At 42.9% G+C, this 13,273-nt stretch overlaps 1 protein-coding gene across 1 annotated transcript in view; it reads left to right on the forward strand.

Annotated features, from left to right (window-relative positions):
* The window catches only part of TMEM212 (transmembrane protein 212), a 32,529-nt gene extending 19,817 nt beyond the window's left edge, over positions 1-12,712 (forward strand). The window contains exons 4-5 of the mRNA XM_044384622.2: positions 11,874-12,053; positions 12,706-12,712. Of these exons, the coding sequence (XP_044240557.2) occupies positions 11,874-12,053; positions 12,706-12,712 (187 nt within the window). The remainder of the gene's footprint in view (positions 1-11,873; positions 12,054-12,705) is intronic.
* Positions 12,713-13,273: the final 561 nt, after the last annotated feature.

The raw sequence follows: 13,273 nt of genomic DNA on the forward strand, positions 1-13,273 counted from the left end.
CTTAAATTTGTTATATTCGTGGCCATTATTTTGAAATATTTGCAAAATAATTTTATCCTCAAACTTTTTCCTCTAAGGTCTTATGAAATAAAAAATTGAGAGAATAGTTCATTGCAGCCCTTTTAGATTGTTAACCCCTCTTATTGTTTTTCTGATTTACCTGTTATGATTTTAAAAATTGAAATTTTATCATCATTGTCATAGAAATTTTAAAATCTGAAATATAAATTTGGAGTGAATGGATGTTTTCTTTAAATTCTTCTTGTCCCTGTGTGATGTTTTATTAAACTATAATCCTATATTCTTACCTACACTAAGGAACCATTTTTCTCAGCATTTCGTCATTGCCATTACCAAGGCAACTGTAGATCTTCCGGTACAATTAAAACATGAAATAGTGCCCATAACGAGAAGGTCCTTCTGCAGGGGGAGAATGACCCTCCCTCCTGGGCTCTCTGTAGCTCATCTATGGCACTCATGACAGTTTAATAGTTAGAAGGGACCTTAGCTGTCCTCTGAGCCAACTTCTTGTCAAATGTCCCAAGATCTAAACGCCCCTGACAGCTGAACCATTCCCAAGAGGGAAACTCATTCAGCTGTTATGTGGCTTTAAAGGTAAAGCTAGGGTGCCCAGCTGGCTCAGTCGGTAGAGCATGAAACTCTTGATGTCAGGGTTGTGAGTTCAAGCCCCACGTTGTATGTAGAGATTACTCAAAAATAAAATCTTAAAAAAAAAAAATGTCAGAGGTCTTTCTTAATCTGGCCAGAGATTTACTTCTTATATTCTCGATGTCATATATTCTTTTTTTAAAAAGATTTATTTATTTATTTGAGAGAGAGAGAGAGAAAGAGGAAGGGCACGAGCCGGGGAGGGACAGAGGGAGAGGGAGAGAGAATTTCAAGCAGACTCCCCACTGAGCACAGAGCTCCACTTGGGGCTCGATCTCACGACCCTGAGATCATGACCTGAGACGAAATCAAGAGTCATCTGCCAACTGCCTGAGCCACCCAGGTGTCCCTCTATGTCATATATTCTTAAGAGTCTCTATGTCTCTATGCCTGCAACTCTTAATAATACAGCACATTGGTTCTCACATGTGATTCCCATGCCAGCAGCATCAACCTCACCCAGGAACTTGTATGAACTGGAAACTTGAGGGTTGGGTCCCAACAGTCTGTGTCAGGAAGCCCTCCTCCTGGTGATTCTGATGCATGCTAACGTTTGAGAAGCACCGGTGGAGGGTAGCAGAAAGGGGGTGAGACTTCAGAATGAGAAACATCTGGTTTCAAATCCTGGCCTTCTTTTGGGCTTAGGCAAGAGCCTCAGTCCCTCCCCGGTCTGATGGCACTGATGAAGATAGCTAACTCCCAGTCTTGCTGAGAGAATTCAATTTCACTATAGAGGTAAACCACACAGCAGAAAATCTAACACTATTTAAGCACAAAAATAGTGTCTAGTGTTCTTGATTCAACTCAGCACATTAGACGCCTTTGGATATCAGTCTCTATAGAGTCCATTCATTTGAGAATGCACAAGTACAGAATGAAAATTTCAGACATATCATGAAAACTGTGATATGTAGAGAAGCTTAATGACATGTTCCAGGACACACAGCTCAATCATTGGCGTCTGGAAGTCCTGTAGGTGCCACCCAGACCTCAACTGTTCAATCAACCCATGTTCATCTGTCACTTAATGAAGCTACAAGACGTCTAGTTCTGGGCCTGGTGATTACACAAGTAAGGATTTAAATTTTCTCAGTATACTGTCTGAATTCATTTTAACCTTACTGAAGCATTTCTCCCCAGTACTGAGTGCCTGGCTATTTATTTATTTACTTCCATTTTCCTTTCTCAGTTGTATGCCTCTCTGTTCTGAAAGGGTTTAAGGTGACCATCGGACATTCTGTCAAGAGTTGGCATTCCGGCTGCTACGGCACCAACCGTGGGACCAGCGAGGTGCAGTGATTGCTTCCCAGAACTTTCGTGCTCAGTAAAGTGTGCACAGTTCTGAAGATCCCAAACTGATTCATAAGTGAAGTGGTCTAAGACCAAGTGCTTTAGGTTAACTGGGATCCCATGTATAACGTGTTAAAAATTATATTCAGTCATCAAGAAATATGTTATTTTTGGGTTATTTCTTGCCCTTGCTTTCACAAAGAAATGTGCAGACATTTTACTATGCCCTTGCTGGGGAGAAGTAAATTGTTAATGTTCACCATCACAGGCCAAAAACAGTCTGCTCTACAGGCCTTCCGGAAGGAATAAGGCACCTTTACTTTCAAACAGCCTGTTTCCAGTTTTGTGTGGTTGATGATATTACTGGACTAGTGACAGAGGCCGAGGTAGAAAAATAGACTGGGTTACTTATAACTCTTTGAATGTGGACACATCAGCTTGTGGGAAGGAAACTATTTAAAATGGGGCTTAGGGAAAGGGGGGAAAAATCCCCTTTCTCCATATGAGATTCTTCCACAGTGTTGTCATGCAATCTTGAAAACCTCCATAGAACAGTGGATCACTCTCATTGGATATATGCAAATTATCTGAGACCCAGTGGTTTCCTGCCAGGCAAAAACTTATAATAACAGAGCAAGAATGCAATCCGAGCCCTTGCTCTCTGAAATCCCTGAAAGAACAGAGTCGCTCTTGACAGGGCGATTTCAGCCCTTGACATTCCAGGAAATAGCTTAATAATGTCATTTAGGCTGGGGTTGTAACCAATCCTAAGATACAGAGACACAAATGCCGTGTGTAAGATTTAAAATATCAGTTCAGGAACCATTTTTCATTTTCACAGAGAGTTTAACAACAAAAGCGCCACTACCACAAAAACGAAGCAATGCATCCTAATTAAATTTAGCATTGTCCCCGCTAATTAAACCCAATCTAGGAAAAAGGAAGGGATTCTGCCAAGAAATTACAGGCACATCCTGAACACTATTTCTTTTCCATTTACTTTCCTAGCTACTAGGTCCGTGTCATATCCAGGATGTGATACCCAAACAAAACTGTGTTCTGATCATTAATATAGGTGTAGAAGTGAACCCCACCCTTGGGGCCTCAAAGGCCTTTATGAGACACGCTGGCCTTTACATTTCAATGTGTTTCATTTTCTCTGGGTGCAGCACAGCTGAAAAAGGTTACAAGACTCAGGTTAAAAGTCAGGAAGTGGATCAGGGCCCCACACTCTGACATCACTTTCTTACAATGCAATGATGCAATGACATTTCCTACAGGAAAATGATTCGAGCTGACAGGCAGCCTTAGTTCCCTGCTGTGGAAGGTGTCAGGCCTCCCTCACTCCAGCTCCTGCCTCCCTCCCTCCTGCCCCTTGTCTGGGGCTTCTCAGAGGTCAGAGAGAGAGAGAGAGACCCAAGCCACTTTAATTTGCGGCAGTCCTGATGTATTTAAAATGAAGATGTGCTAGAATTTAGTTGAAAAATTGTGAAATATTTTAACTGTTAAAGCAATTAATGCTTTTAAACACAACATATGCAATTTTGCCATTCACAAGACAGTTTCCAGATTTATTATTAAAAGCGACATGCAGGCAGAGGCACAAGGGATGGTTGTTCGTGTTGGCCGAAGGGAAGAGCCAGGGTTCAAATCTGGCTCACTCTCTGATCGCGAACCACGCTTGCTGGTGGAGCACTAGATCTGCCTTTTTCTGATGCATGCGCACGTCTCACCGCCAGTGATGGATGGATGGTCTTGTAACAGACCCAGGTTTAAGTCGAATGATGAATTCGTCTTCTGCTTTCAGTCCTGGGTGTCTCTATAGCTGCAGGTGTAACATCTTTCAGAGGAGTCTCCAGATGTGCCCATTTGAGGACCCGCCTGGTTCTGAATTCTGGGCAAATGAGTCTCCTGGCAGTATCACCCCAGCCCATACAGAGCCTTTGGGGAGGGGGGACTTATAAACAGGTGCTGCCCATGAACCCCCACAGGCTGTGTGAGGAACATGGCTTGGTGAGTAGCAGCGCTGAGCTGGGTTCCAACCTGGCCAAGTAATTTTATGCTATAACTATAATACCGTAACGGCGCGCCTGGCCCCCAATATGGTAGACGCTGCTCTGGACTCCCATACAGACACAGCTGCTCCAGCCCTTAAGACCGAGTTAGAGACCTGAATCCAGGCAAGAAGAAATTTAAGGGCTGGCGCTAGTCCTGGGACTCCACATCAAACTGTCCTTGCTTTTGCATCCGTGGCCTTGTAACTCGGGTCCTGGTTTCTGCGTCTGTGTGAGTTCTAGTGGCTGGTGCCTGGGCAGTGCTGCCTGGGACTAAGCATTGATTGCCTGATTTACTTACCGTGCCTCTTCTGGAGACCTCAGGTCTGCCCCATAAAGCACGGAAGGAGGAGTCCAGACTTAGAACCTTCTGTCATTTTTCTTCTGTCTGTCGTCCAGCTTGGATCGCCTCGGGAGTTCATGGAATCTGCCAAGCCATGACTGCAGATAAGGCAAGAGAACAGCTTCCTGATGCTTCCTTTGTCTGTTTCAAAACAAAATTCATACTGAGTCACGTTGATGTCAGAGGAGAGTCACCAGGAGAGGTCTCAACGACAAAAAAATCAAACAGTATGACTTCAGAAATGTAAAGTCCTACTATCCGTGATGGATTTATCTGCCAGAAGCAATGCTTCTAGATACTCTGCTAAGTTTGCCAGACAGGTTTAAGCTCTCTATGGCCGTTGAGTGGCTAGGCATCAGGGATGCTTTGAGACACAGTTTACGCAGCGCCCCCAAGTTGGGAGTGCCTCTTCAAATCATTACACTGTAACTGGATGCAGCTTGCAGTGACAAATACGCTATCTCTGGGAAAGTTCACCAATATCTGAAGACCTAATACATTCCTTTAGGATGAGTCAAAAACACAAGGCAGTTGTCACACCTTTCCTCATTACCCTCTGGCTGTTCCCTCAGACATGTGGGGTCTTCATAAGTGAGTAACTGTTTCCAAAGTCTTTCAAAGTATCAGTGGTTACAACCTGGGAAGCATAACATGCCTAGAAAGGAGTATAGAATGTAAAATGTCCGAAATTACTGGGGTTTTACTACTCTGCCAAATTTGCATTCTTACACTATCTAATCACTCCCTTTTTAAGGCCTCGTTATTTCCTATAGTCAAACTTCCGAGGAAAACAGGGATTTCTTTTACATTTGGTACATTTGTAGAGTCACAAGATCTGGGGCCTGTATTTTTCACCGTTTGAGGAAACTTCTGCTTGCCCGTACGTGTTGGAAGTGTCATTTCACCTGAAAACACAGATCAGACTTGCTGAAGACTGTACCCTTTCACCTTGCTCGAGGCGAGGAGAAAGATCAAAGCTTCCTGTTTTTTTAGGGATGACCCCTTCTTTGTTCCGAACACTTCTCACATCTCCTGTTTGTGGAAGCTTCTGCAAAGACTGAATTGTTTTTCTATTCCATAAATCCACTTCGGATAAGCAAGTCTGTCATTGCCCATTTGGCCTCCTAGATGAGGGAACTTACTATGTGGTTAGATTCTTTCCTTTATAATGGCTCTTTAAAATCATAGTATCTAAAACACATGTTTTAGGAGAAAGAATTGTCGGAATTAGATTTTTTTTTAAAGGTATTTGTAATCAATACGCTATAATGATAAGATGGCTATAGACCAAGGAAAAAACTCTTGTTATCAAGTCTGCAATGAACAAACCAAATGCCTGAACGGCCTTCTGTATTTATTTGTTAATTTCCTTAGTTCTTTTTGGGTTGAAGTAGAATACAAACTAAACCATGATATATTGTTTCACTTAGTTCAGTCCCTGATTATTGATTAAGAATATGTGGAGGGATTGCCAGAGGACCAGGTGCAATGACTCAGGAAATGAAATCTCCTCGTTGACAAAAGAGAGATGATACAGAGATAAACACCACAACGACTACTCAGGTTCAATACTTCCCAGGCGAAGGACTGGAAAGCAAATCATTTCACCTTTTTTGGTCTTAGTTTTCTCATCTATAAAACGGAGGAGCCAAATAATTGTACGGTCCCTTTAGCTCTTAAATTCTGGGACTAAAAGAAATACAGGCCAGTGTTAAAAAGCACATTTAAAAAGCGCAACCCCTCACGGGCTTTGTTTGGCAAATAGCACGAGGGAGATAAGCTCAAATCTGAATTACGACCACTGATAGGGAGCCGGCCGCTATTACAGACACAGTGAACAACGGAAGGAAAACGATGGAGCTTAGCCAGCGGTGGGAGAAAACATCGAAATGGCACAGACAGACTGGCCGGGAGGGAGCCGGAGCAGAGAGCTATAGAGCAGGATGGGGCTGAGCGCACTGCAGGTCTCAGATCAATCAATCAGCGAGGATTTTATTCTACTCGGGTTACTCTATTTGTGAAGGGATTCTTAAGGGGGCGCCTGAGATAACATGGCCAAGGATTATAAGCCATACTAAGTATAGAAGACTGCGAAAATATCCTAGCATCCAGCTCTCTAAGGCTAGCGGAGGAAGGGCATGTGTAAGTAAAGAGGGCTTAGAAAATATTTTAAGAATGCTCTGAGGTTCCTCTTCAAACAGAGGGGTCTGGCTAAGGATTGGGAAGAAACGGCAGTTACAAGCAGCCAGGGGACGGCAACCAAAATGGAGTTACTCTCCCCAAGCGAAGACTTTGGACAACACCAACTGGGGCGGGTATTACCAAACTGTTGCAAGCCATCAGTGCGGCTGCCCACGAAGGAAGACTCCTCACATGTCCTCAAGACACAAGCGACACCTCAGTGTCGTAGGAAGATTTCCCACAGGACTCATTTGTCTCAGAGATAGAAAAGTACGTGATGCCGGGTAATGCTGTGTTCTCTTCCACAGTGAGAACTAGGTGAAGCCCACTGCATTGCCCTTTTTGCTCTGCTGGCTAGGAAGCCGGAGACAGAATTTAGATTCAATTTCGGGACTTCCACTTCAATATCTAACCTACTGTTTTAAAATGGGTAACTTCTCACCTGATCTGTTGTGCTTAGCAATTTTGCGGTATTTGTGTGTTTACTTACATGCCACCTCCTTCATTCATTTATTTCGCAGGGTATTCATAAAGCATTTATTATGCGCCAGGCACATCCAGTCATTTAGGAGGGCAGGTGGAATGTGGCTCTGGCCTGGCAGGCAGGAGACTTGGTCTCTGGCTTGTGCTGTGTTTAGGTCTTACGGCTTGGTGTTTATATTCGGGATACAGTTCAAGCATTTTCCAGATGAACAAGGGTTCTGGGACATATAGCTGGTTTTCCTAATAACTCACTCCATTTCATCTCAGTTAGGAGTGGATTTTTCCCCTGAGGGTCTTTGATCCTACGGCTGCAGACATTCTGGCACCAGGGAGCCTTAGAGGTCAAGGCTCCAGGACACACAGAGGTCAATGAAATCAGGGGACATCTTAGAAACCGCTGACAACCAACAGGGGTGAGCTCTGTGGCTTCCAAGATGGATGGATGATGTCATGTGTGGTATAAATAAGTGTGTGCTTCCTAAGCTCCGACTGGGATCCAACAGGTGTGTCCCTGAACAGTGCTCTTCGGAAGAGACCCTCTGAGGAAAAAATAGTCAATAAACTTTGTGCTTCCCTGAATCTAGGAAGTCTCCTTTTTTATGTCAGCCTACCCAAAATTGAGCACCGTGACGTACAAAGGCAAGAGTTGGAACTTGCGTTTCAATTTCCCCATCTGTAGAATAAAGGAGCTGGACTTACTAGACTTCTAGCCCCTTCTAGCTCTAATCATCTGGCATTTTATGACCCAGTTCTCCTTCCAGTACTTTGGCCACACCGCTCCACACAGATAGTCATCATTATCATCCTCTTCAAAACTAATAAAGAGCAATACATAGTATGCAAACAAGTCCAGAGGTAACACCTGTGTATTGGCAACACTGAACGACAAGCTTGAGACCTACTGAAAGTTATGGCAAAGACCTACTAGACACGGTTGCTTTTCAGGATAGATCATTTTCCTCATAGCATATCCAAGTCCATGGCAAAATATTGACACGAGGTCTTAATGTACACCTACATTCGTACCCACAGTCACATATTAGCACAGCAATGTGTATATAATACGTGTGAGAAGAATCCAAATAACGTGTGAACTTAGGAAGTGGTTTATCAACATTTTTATTTCATATCAGTGATTTATATATAAAACAAACATCTGGGAGTATAACAGACACAAATAAAGGGAAGACGCAATTTCTGTCCCGAAGAATTTATGACTCGGCAGAAGTGTTTAAAAATGTAACCAGCATTGCGTGCAAAACATTTCAATAGGTTCAGTGATATTTAAAATATGTACAGAGGAAAGCAACACAGTCATTTATAGTGAAATATCAATATTGAGTACTATCTGCTATGCTAAATGCTGACTAAAAATGGTAACAGAGGGGCGCCTGGGTGGCACAGCGGTTAAGCGTCTGCCTTCAGCTCAGGGCGTGATCCCGGCATTGTGGGATCGAGCCCCACATCAGGCTCTTCTGCTATGAGCCTGCTTCCTCTCCCACTCCCCCTGCTTGTGTTCCCTCTCTCGCTGGCTGTCTCTATCTCTGTCAAATAAATAAATAAAAAATCTAAAAAAAAAAAATGGTAACAGAGATCTCTGCACTTTATACCCTTAACATCTGATTAAAAGGATACTTATTTCATTCATTCATTCATTCATTCATTCATTCAATTTATTCTGCAAACAATTATTGAATGCTTACTATGGCAAAAGCACAGTGATAGGCACTTTGGAGGACAGAGGCATGATCTCTTAAGGATTCCTGTCTTCAAGGATCTTAAAATTTAGTGGCAGTAAGGAAACAGCTAACAAAGCAGAATGGAAAAGAAGTATCAGTAAAGGGCCAGGGAACACTTTGAGGACAGAGTAATCATGCCCAGAGGTTAGGAAAGCCTCCTAGGGGAGATGGCCCTGGAGCAAGAAAGATGAGAAACATTTTAATGATGGAGGCAAAGGGGAAGGTCATCTCAGAAGGAGAGTTCAGTGAGAACAGAGGCACAGAGGCATGAAAATTAATGCATGCCCTGGGAATAGCAAGTAGCCTGGGATGGCTGAGCGTGGTATCCAAAGAGAACAGGCGAGACGAGGCCAGGAACTTAGGATGGAGCCAGCACATGGATCACTCCCAAAGGCACATTAAACCTACAGATTCTATTCAGCTAAAGTAGGGAGTCAGCAGAGGTTCGTAAGGATCCGGACAAATAGGAGGCTGGCCACATCCTCCATATCGAACATGGAACTTCCGTAACGAACTACTGCTAACGAGTAATTAAGTAGGGTAGGGGAAAAAAGGGCCTTCTAGATTAGAAGATTTAGGGGCTCCAGGGCAACAAGAGGAAGTCTTGTGTGGGATGTATTCACCTAGCCAACTCCAACACATCCTTTAGATATCAAAGTGAACATTTCTTCCTCACGAAAGCCTCCCTGCACCCTGATTGAATCAGGTCTCTCTACTGTGGAACCACAGAGATCCTTGCACCTTTCTTTCACAGAGTTTGTGATTACACACTTGGCTGCATTTGATTCATGTGTGTGTCCCTCATTGGACTGTAAGGTCCACAAAGGCAGGGATTCTGTGTTTGTTTCGCCCTTCAATTTTACTGTAGGCTACTCGATATGTCTGACCCAGAGTAGGGACTAAAATATCTGATGAATGAATGAAAACGGAAGGACTGAAGGATTGAAGGAGGACAGAAGGAAAAAAAGAAAGGAAGGAGGGAAGAAAGAAGGAAAGAGAGAAATATGGGAATGGACACATTGTTGGAGAAGAGTAATGAACAATAATGTTTGGGAACTTATAAGCGGGTGTGGTGGTTTTAAAATACAGCTGCAAAATTTTTTGACATTGCTCTCATTGAAAGGTGGGACAGCCTTCTCCCTTGAACCCGAGCAGCCTTGTGATGAACAGAATGCAGTGCAGAGGATGGTGTATGATTTCCAAGGCTAGGTTGAAACTACTTGGTTCTCTTAATACGCTCACTCTGGGAGAAGCCAGCTACCATGTAAAAAGTTGGACCACCTTGAGACCACCAGGCTGAAGAAACCACCTTGCTGGACGTTCCAGAACAGACTGAGCTCATCTCTGCCAAAAGGGAAAAAAAAAAAAAAGTGAATCAAGTTGTCTCGAACCCTTGAGACCATCTCACTGCCAGCTGAGTGCCTTTGAGTGACCTTAGTAATTTCCCCGAGAAGCAAAAGAATTGTCCAGCTGAGCCCAGCCTGTAGAGCTAACCCACAGAATCTTTTGCACAATAAAATGGTTTTTGTTTTATGCCAGTCAATTTGGGATAATTGTTAATAGCAGTAGTAACTGGCACGTCAACCAAAGTCTCGTAGAATCCTCTCCAATCACCACCCGCCCGTAGCAGTTCAGGAAACTGAGATCCAGAGAGATTAGCTTGTTTAACCATGTTTCTACATTGGCAGCAGTAAAGCAAGGCATACGAACAAATCTTCTGACCCCCAGGCCATTGCCTTTTTCTTTCTAATACATGATAATGCATTAAGAAAAATTTCTGTTTAATTATATGCAGGGTCCCGAGAACAACTCTTTGTCATGCCACAATTTTATTCCCATTGATGCTTTCTTTCCATTGATAATTAATGGATTAGTCAAACTCCTTGACGTATATACAAAAAGCGAACTGTGGGCTCCCCGTGTGCGGAGCTTACAAATGCTGTCGATGATTTGGACATTTGAATGCAACTACCTCCCAATTAGAGGAAGAAGCATGTTCAACTATATAAAACACAATAACATTTCTTCTCAAGTTTGTGGCATTCGAATTCTTAGCTGACTAGGTTTTCAAGGCTGTCAGTTCCAAATTCACTGAAAGATCTTTTCTGCTGAAAGAAAAATGCCGCCTCTATTAATATCCACCTTTTCCTCTGCAGACACTTGCTAGCTGGTGATTTATTATGGACAAGCTGCTTCCTGTTCCTTTTGAAATTTAGATTCTTTCTTTTCTCTTCTTTTTCTTTTTCTTTTTTTTTTTTTTAAATTCTGCAAGTAGAGGAAGAATGCCTCATCTCTTGTCCCCAGGGCGATTTAGTTAAAGCTAATCTTTAGGACAGAGTTTGGGTATTTACAACTCACAAATTAATGCGGCCTGATCCCACACAAAAGAGAGAGGGTCTCGCGGCTGTATCCGATGTCAACTGGGAATGAATCCGAGCAACAAATAAGGAAGACCAGCTCTCCCGCACCGTGTATGGGAAAAGGTTCTTTGAGATTTTGGAACTCCGGGATTACATTGCAAAGATGGGAACCTTTTCCCTTAAAAAGATCAAAGATATTAATTATCCTTTTGTTAGTGATAATGTCACTATTTTTTAGAGAGACTCCATCTGAGGAAAACAACCAATCTAACACGTATGCTCTCCATTAACTCTATCTCAAAGAAAACCATGTACACTGGTGACTCAAAAGTTAATGTTTATCTTACTACATTTTTCCTATTCCTACAGTGAAACCCATGAAAAATCTAAGGAAAAACAATGTCGAATTCAATTTTATTCAGAATTTCTCATAATCACAGCTTCACAGATTGTAACGAATGCTAATCTCTTAAAAATCCCACTCGTGATGTAGAAAGTACTTGAGAAGAGTGTGCGGATGCGGCCGTTAGGTGATGTTAGGTATTAGGACTCTCTGAGTTGCAAATGCCAGAACACCCACCTCAATCCAGTTTTAACAAAAGCGGAATTGATTTGCTTACATAACAGAGAAGTACAGACTTAGAATGTGCCTCAGGCACAGCTAGAAGAGGGGGCACTTTGGGGCTAGGCTTCTACCTCCAGATGCTGTCTCCCTCACTCTGTTTTCCTCAGTGTTGGTTGGCACCTTTCTCAGGCTGAACCCGTGTAATGGAAAAGATGACCACTGGCAGCTCTCAGCTCATTCGGCTAGCTTCCAAACTCAGCAGAAGAATTCTGGGTCACTTCAGACACAGGCCTGGGGCCCTGATCCTGTCTGGTCCCTCTTGAGTCATGTGCCCACACTTGTGGAATTCTCCGTGGCCACACCTGTAAGGTACTGAGGATGTATTTTAGAACTTACCAGGAGTTGTATTTAGATTTTGGCATAATTTATTTTTAAATAAAATCTTTGCCTTAAAGACAGTGTGTAAAATGGCATGCCAAGTTATACAGCTAAGCTTTCCAGAAACTCTGCCTTTCTCTTAAGCTATTTTCCCATACATATCTTCACCTTCTTTTCAATACCAAACTTACCGAAAGCTTAATCTATATTTGCTTATTCTCCTTTCCTGCCACAATCCTCCTGCCATCTAATCTCACTTCTTTACTAAAGTGGCTTTCCCAAACATCACTCGTCACCTCTCCACAGCCAAATCCAATGGCATCTTTCTGGTCTCCTCCTGCTTGTCCTCTTGGCAACATTAGACACTCTGAGCCACTCCCCTATTTCTTGGCTCACTCTATTCCTGCAGCTTGTGCTCCTTCTTTTTCTCCAATAGATTCTTCCTGGTTTTCTTTACTAGCTTCTGCTAATGTTCAGCAAACTCCGTAAACATACATTTTCTCCAAGGTTCGGTCTTCAGTCTTCTTTTCTTCTAACTTTATAGTCTGTCATTGGGAACCTTCATTCAGTTCCATGGCCTCAACCTTCTCCTAACTGTTGTTGACTTTATGATCTCTAAGTTTAGTCTCCTGTCTGTTCTTAGGTGTTAGACAGTAATTTTTGAGTGTTCCTCAAAAATTCCACTTTGACGTCTGACTTTGTGTGTTCGGACTGCTGTAACAGAATACCATAGACATGGTAGTTATGAGCAATAGCTCTGGAGGCTGGGAAGTCCAAGATCAAGGCATCAGCAGATTCGGTGTCTGGCAAAGACCTGCTTCCTGGTTCATAGCTGTCTTCTTGCTGTGTCCTCACATAGCAGAAGGGGTGAAGGCACTCTCTGAGGTCTCTTTGATAAAGGTGTTGATCTTATTCATGAAGGCTCCATTCTCATGACCTATCACCTCCCAAAGATCCCCACCTCCTAAGACCATCACCTTGGGCATTAGAATTTCAGCATCTGAATTTGGGAGAGGACACAAACATTCAGCCTATAGCAATGTCCTTCTATCGTCAGAAACTCAATATTTTCAGAAGCAAATTTATCAATTTACTCCATGCTGTCCTCTGTAGCCTTTGAAATGTTACCACCATTCTTCCAGTCATCCAGGGCAGAAGAAAGTGGAATAATTTCCGCTCTTCATTTTTGCCTAATATCCAGATGGACCTCC

The sequence above is a fragment of the Ursus arctos genome, unplaced genomic scaffold, assembly GCF_023065955.2.
Source record: "Ursus arctos isolate Adak ecotype North America unplaced genomic scaffold, UrsArc2.0 scaffold_4, whole genome shotgun sequence".
NCBI lineage: Eukaryota > Metazoa > Chordata > Mammalia > Carnivora > Ursidae > Ursus > Ursus arctos.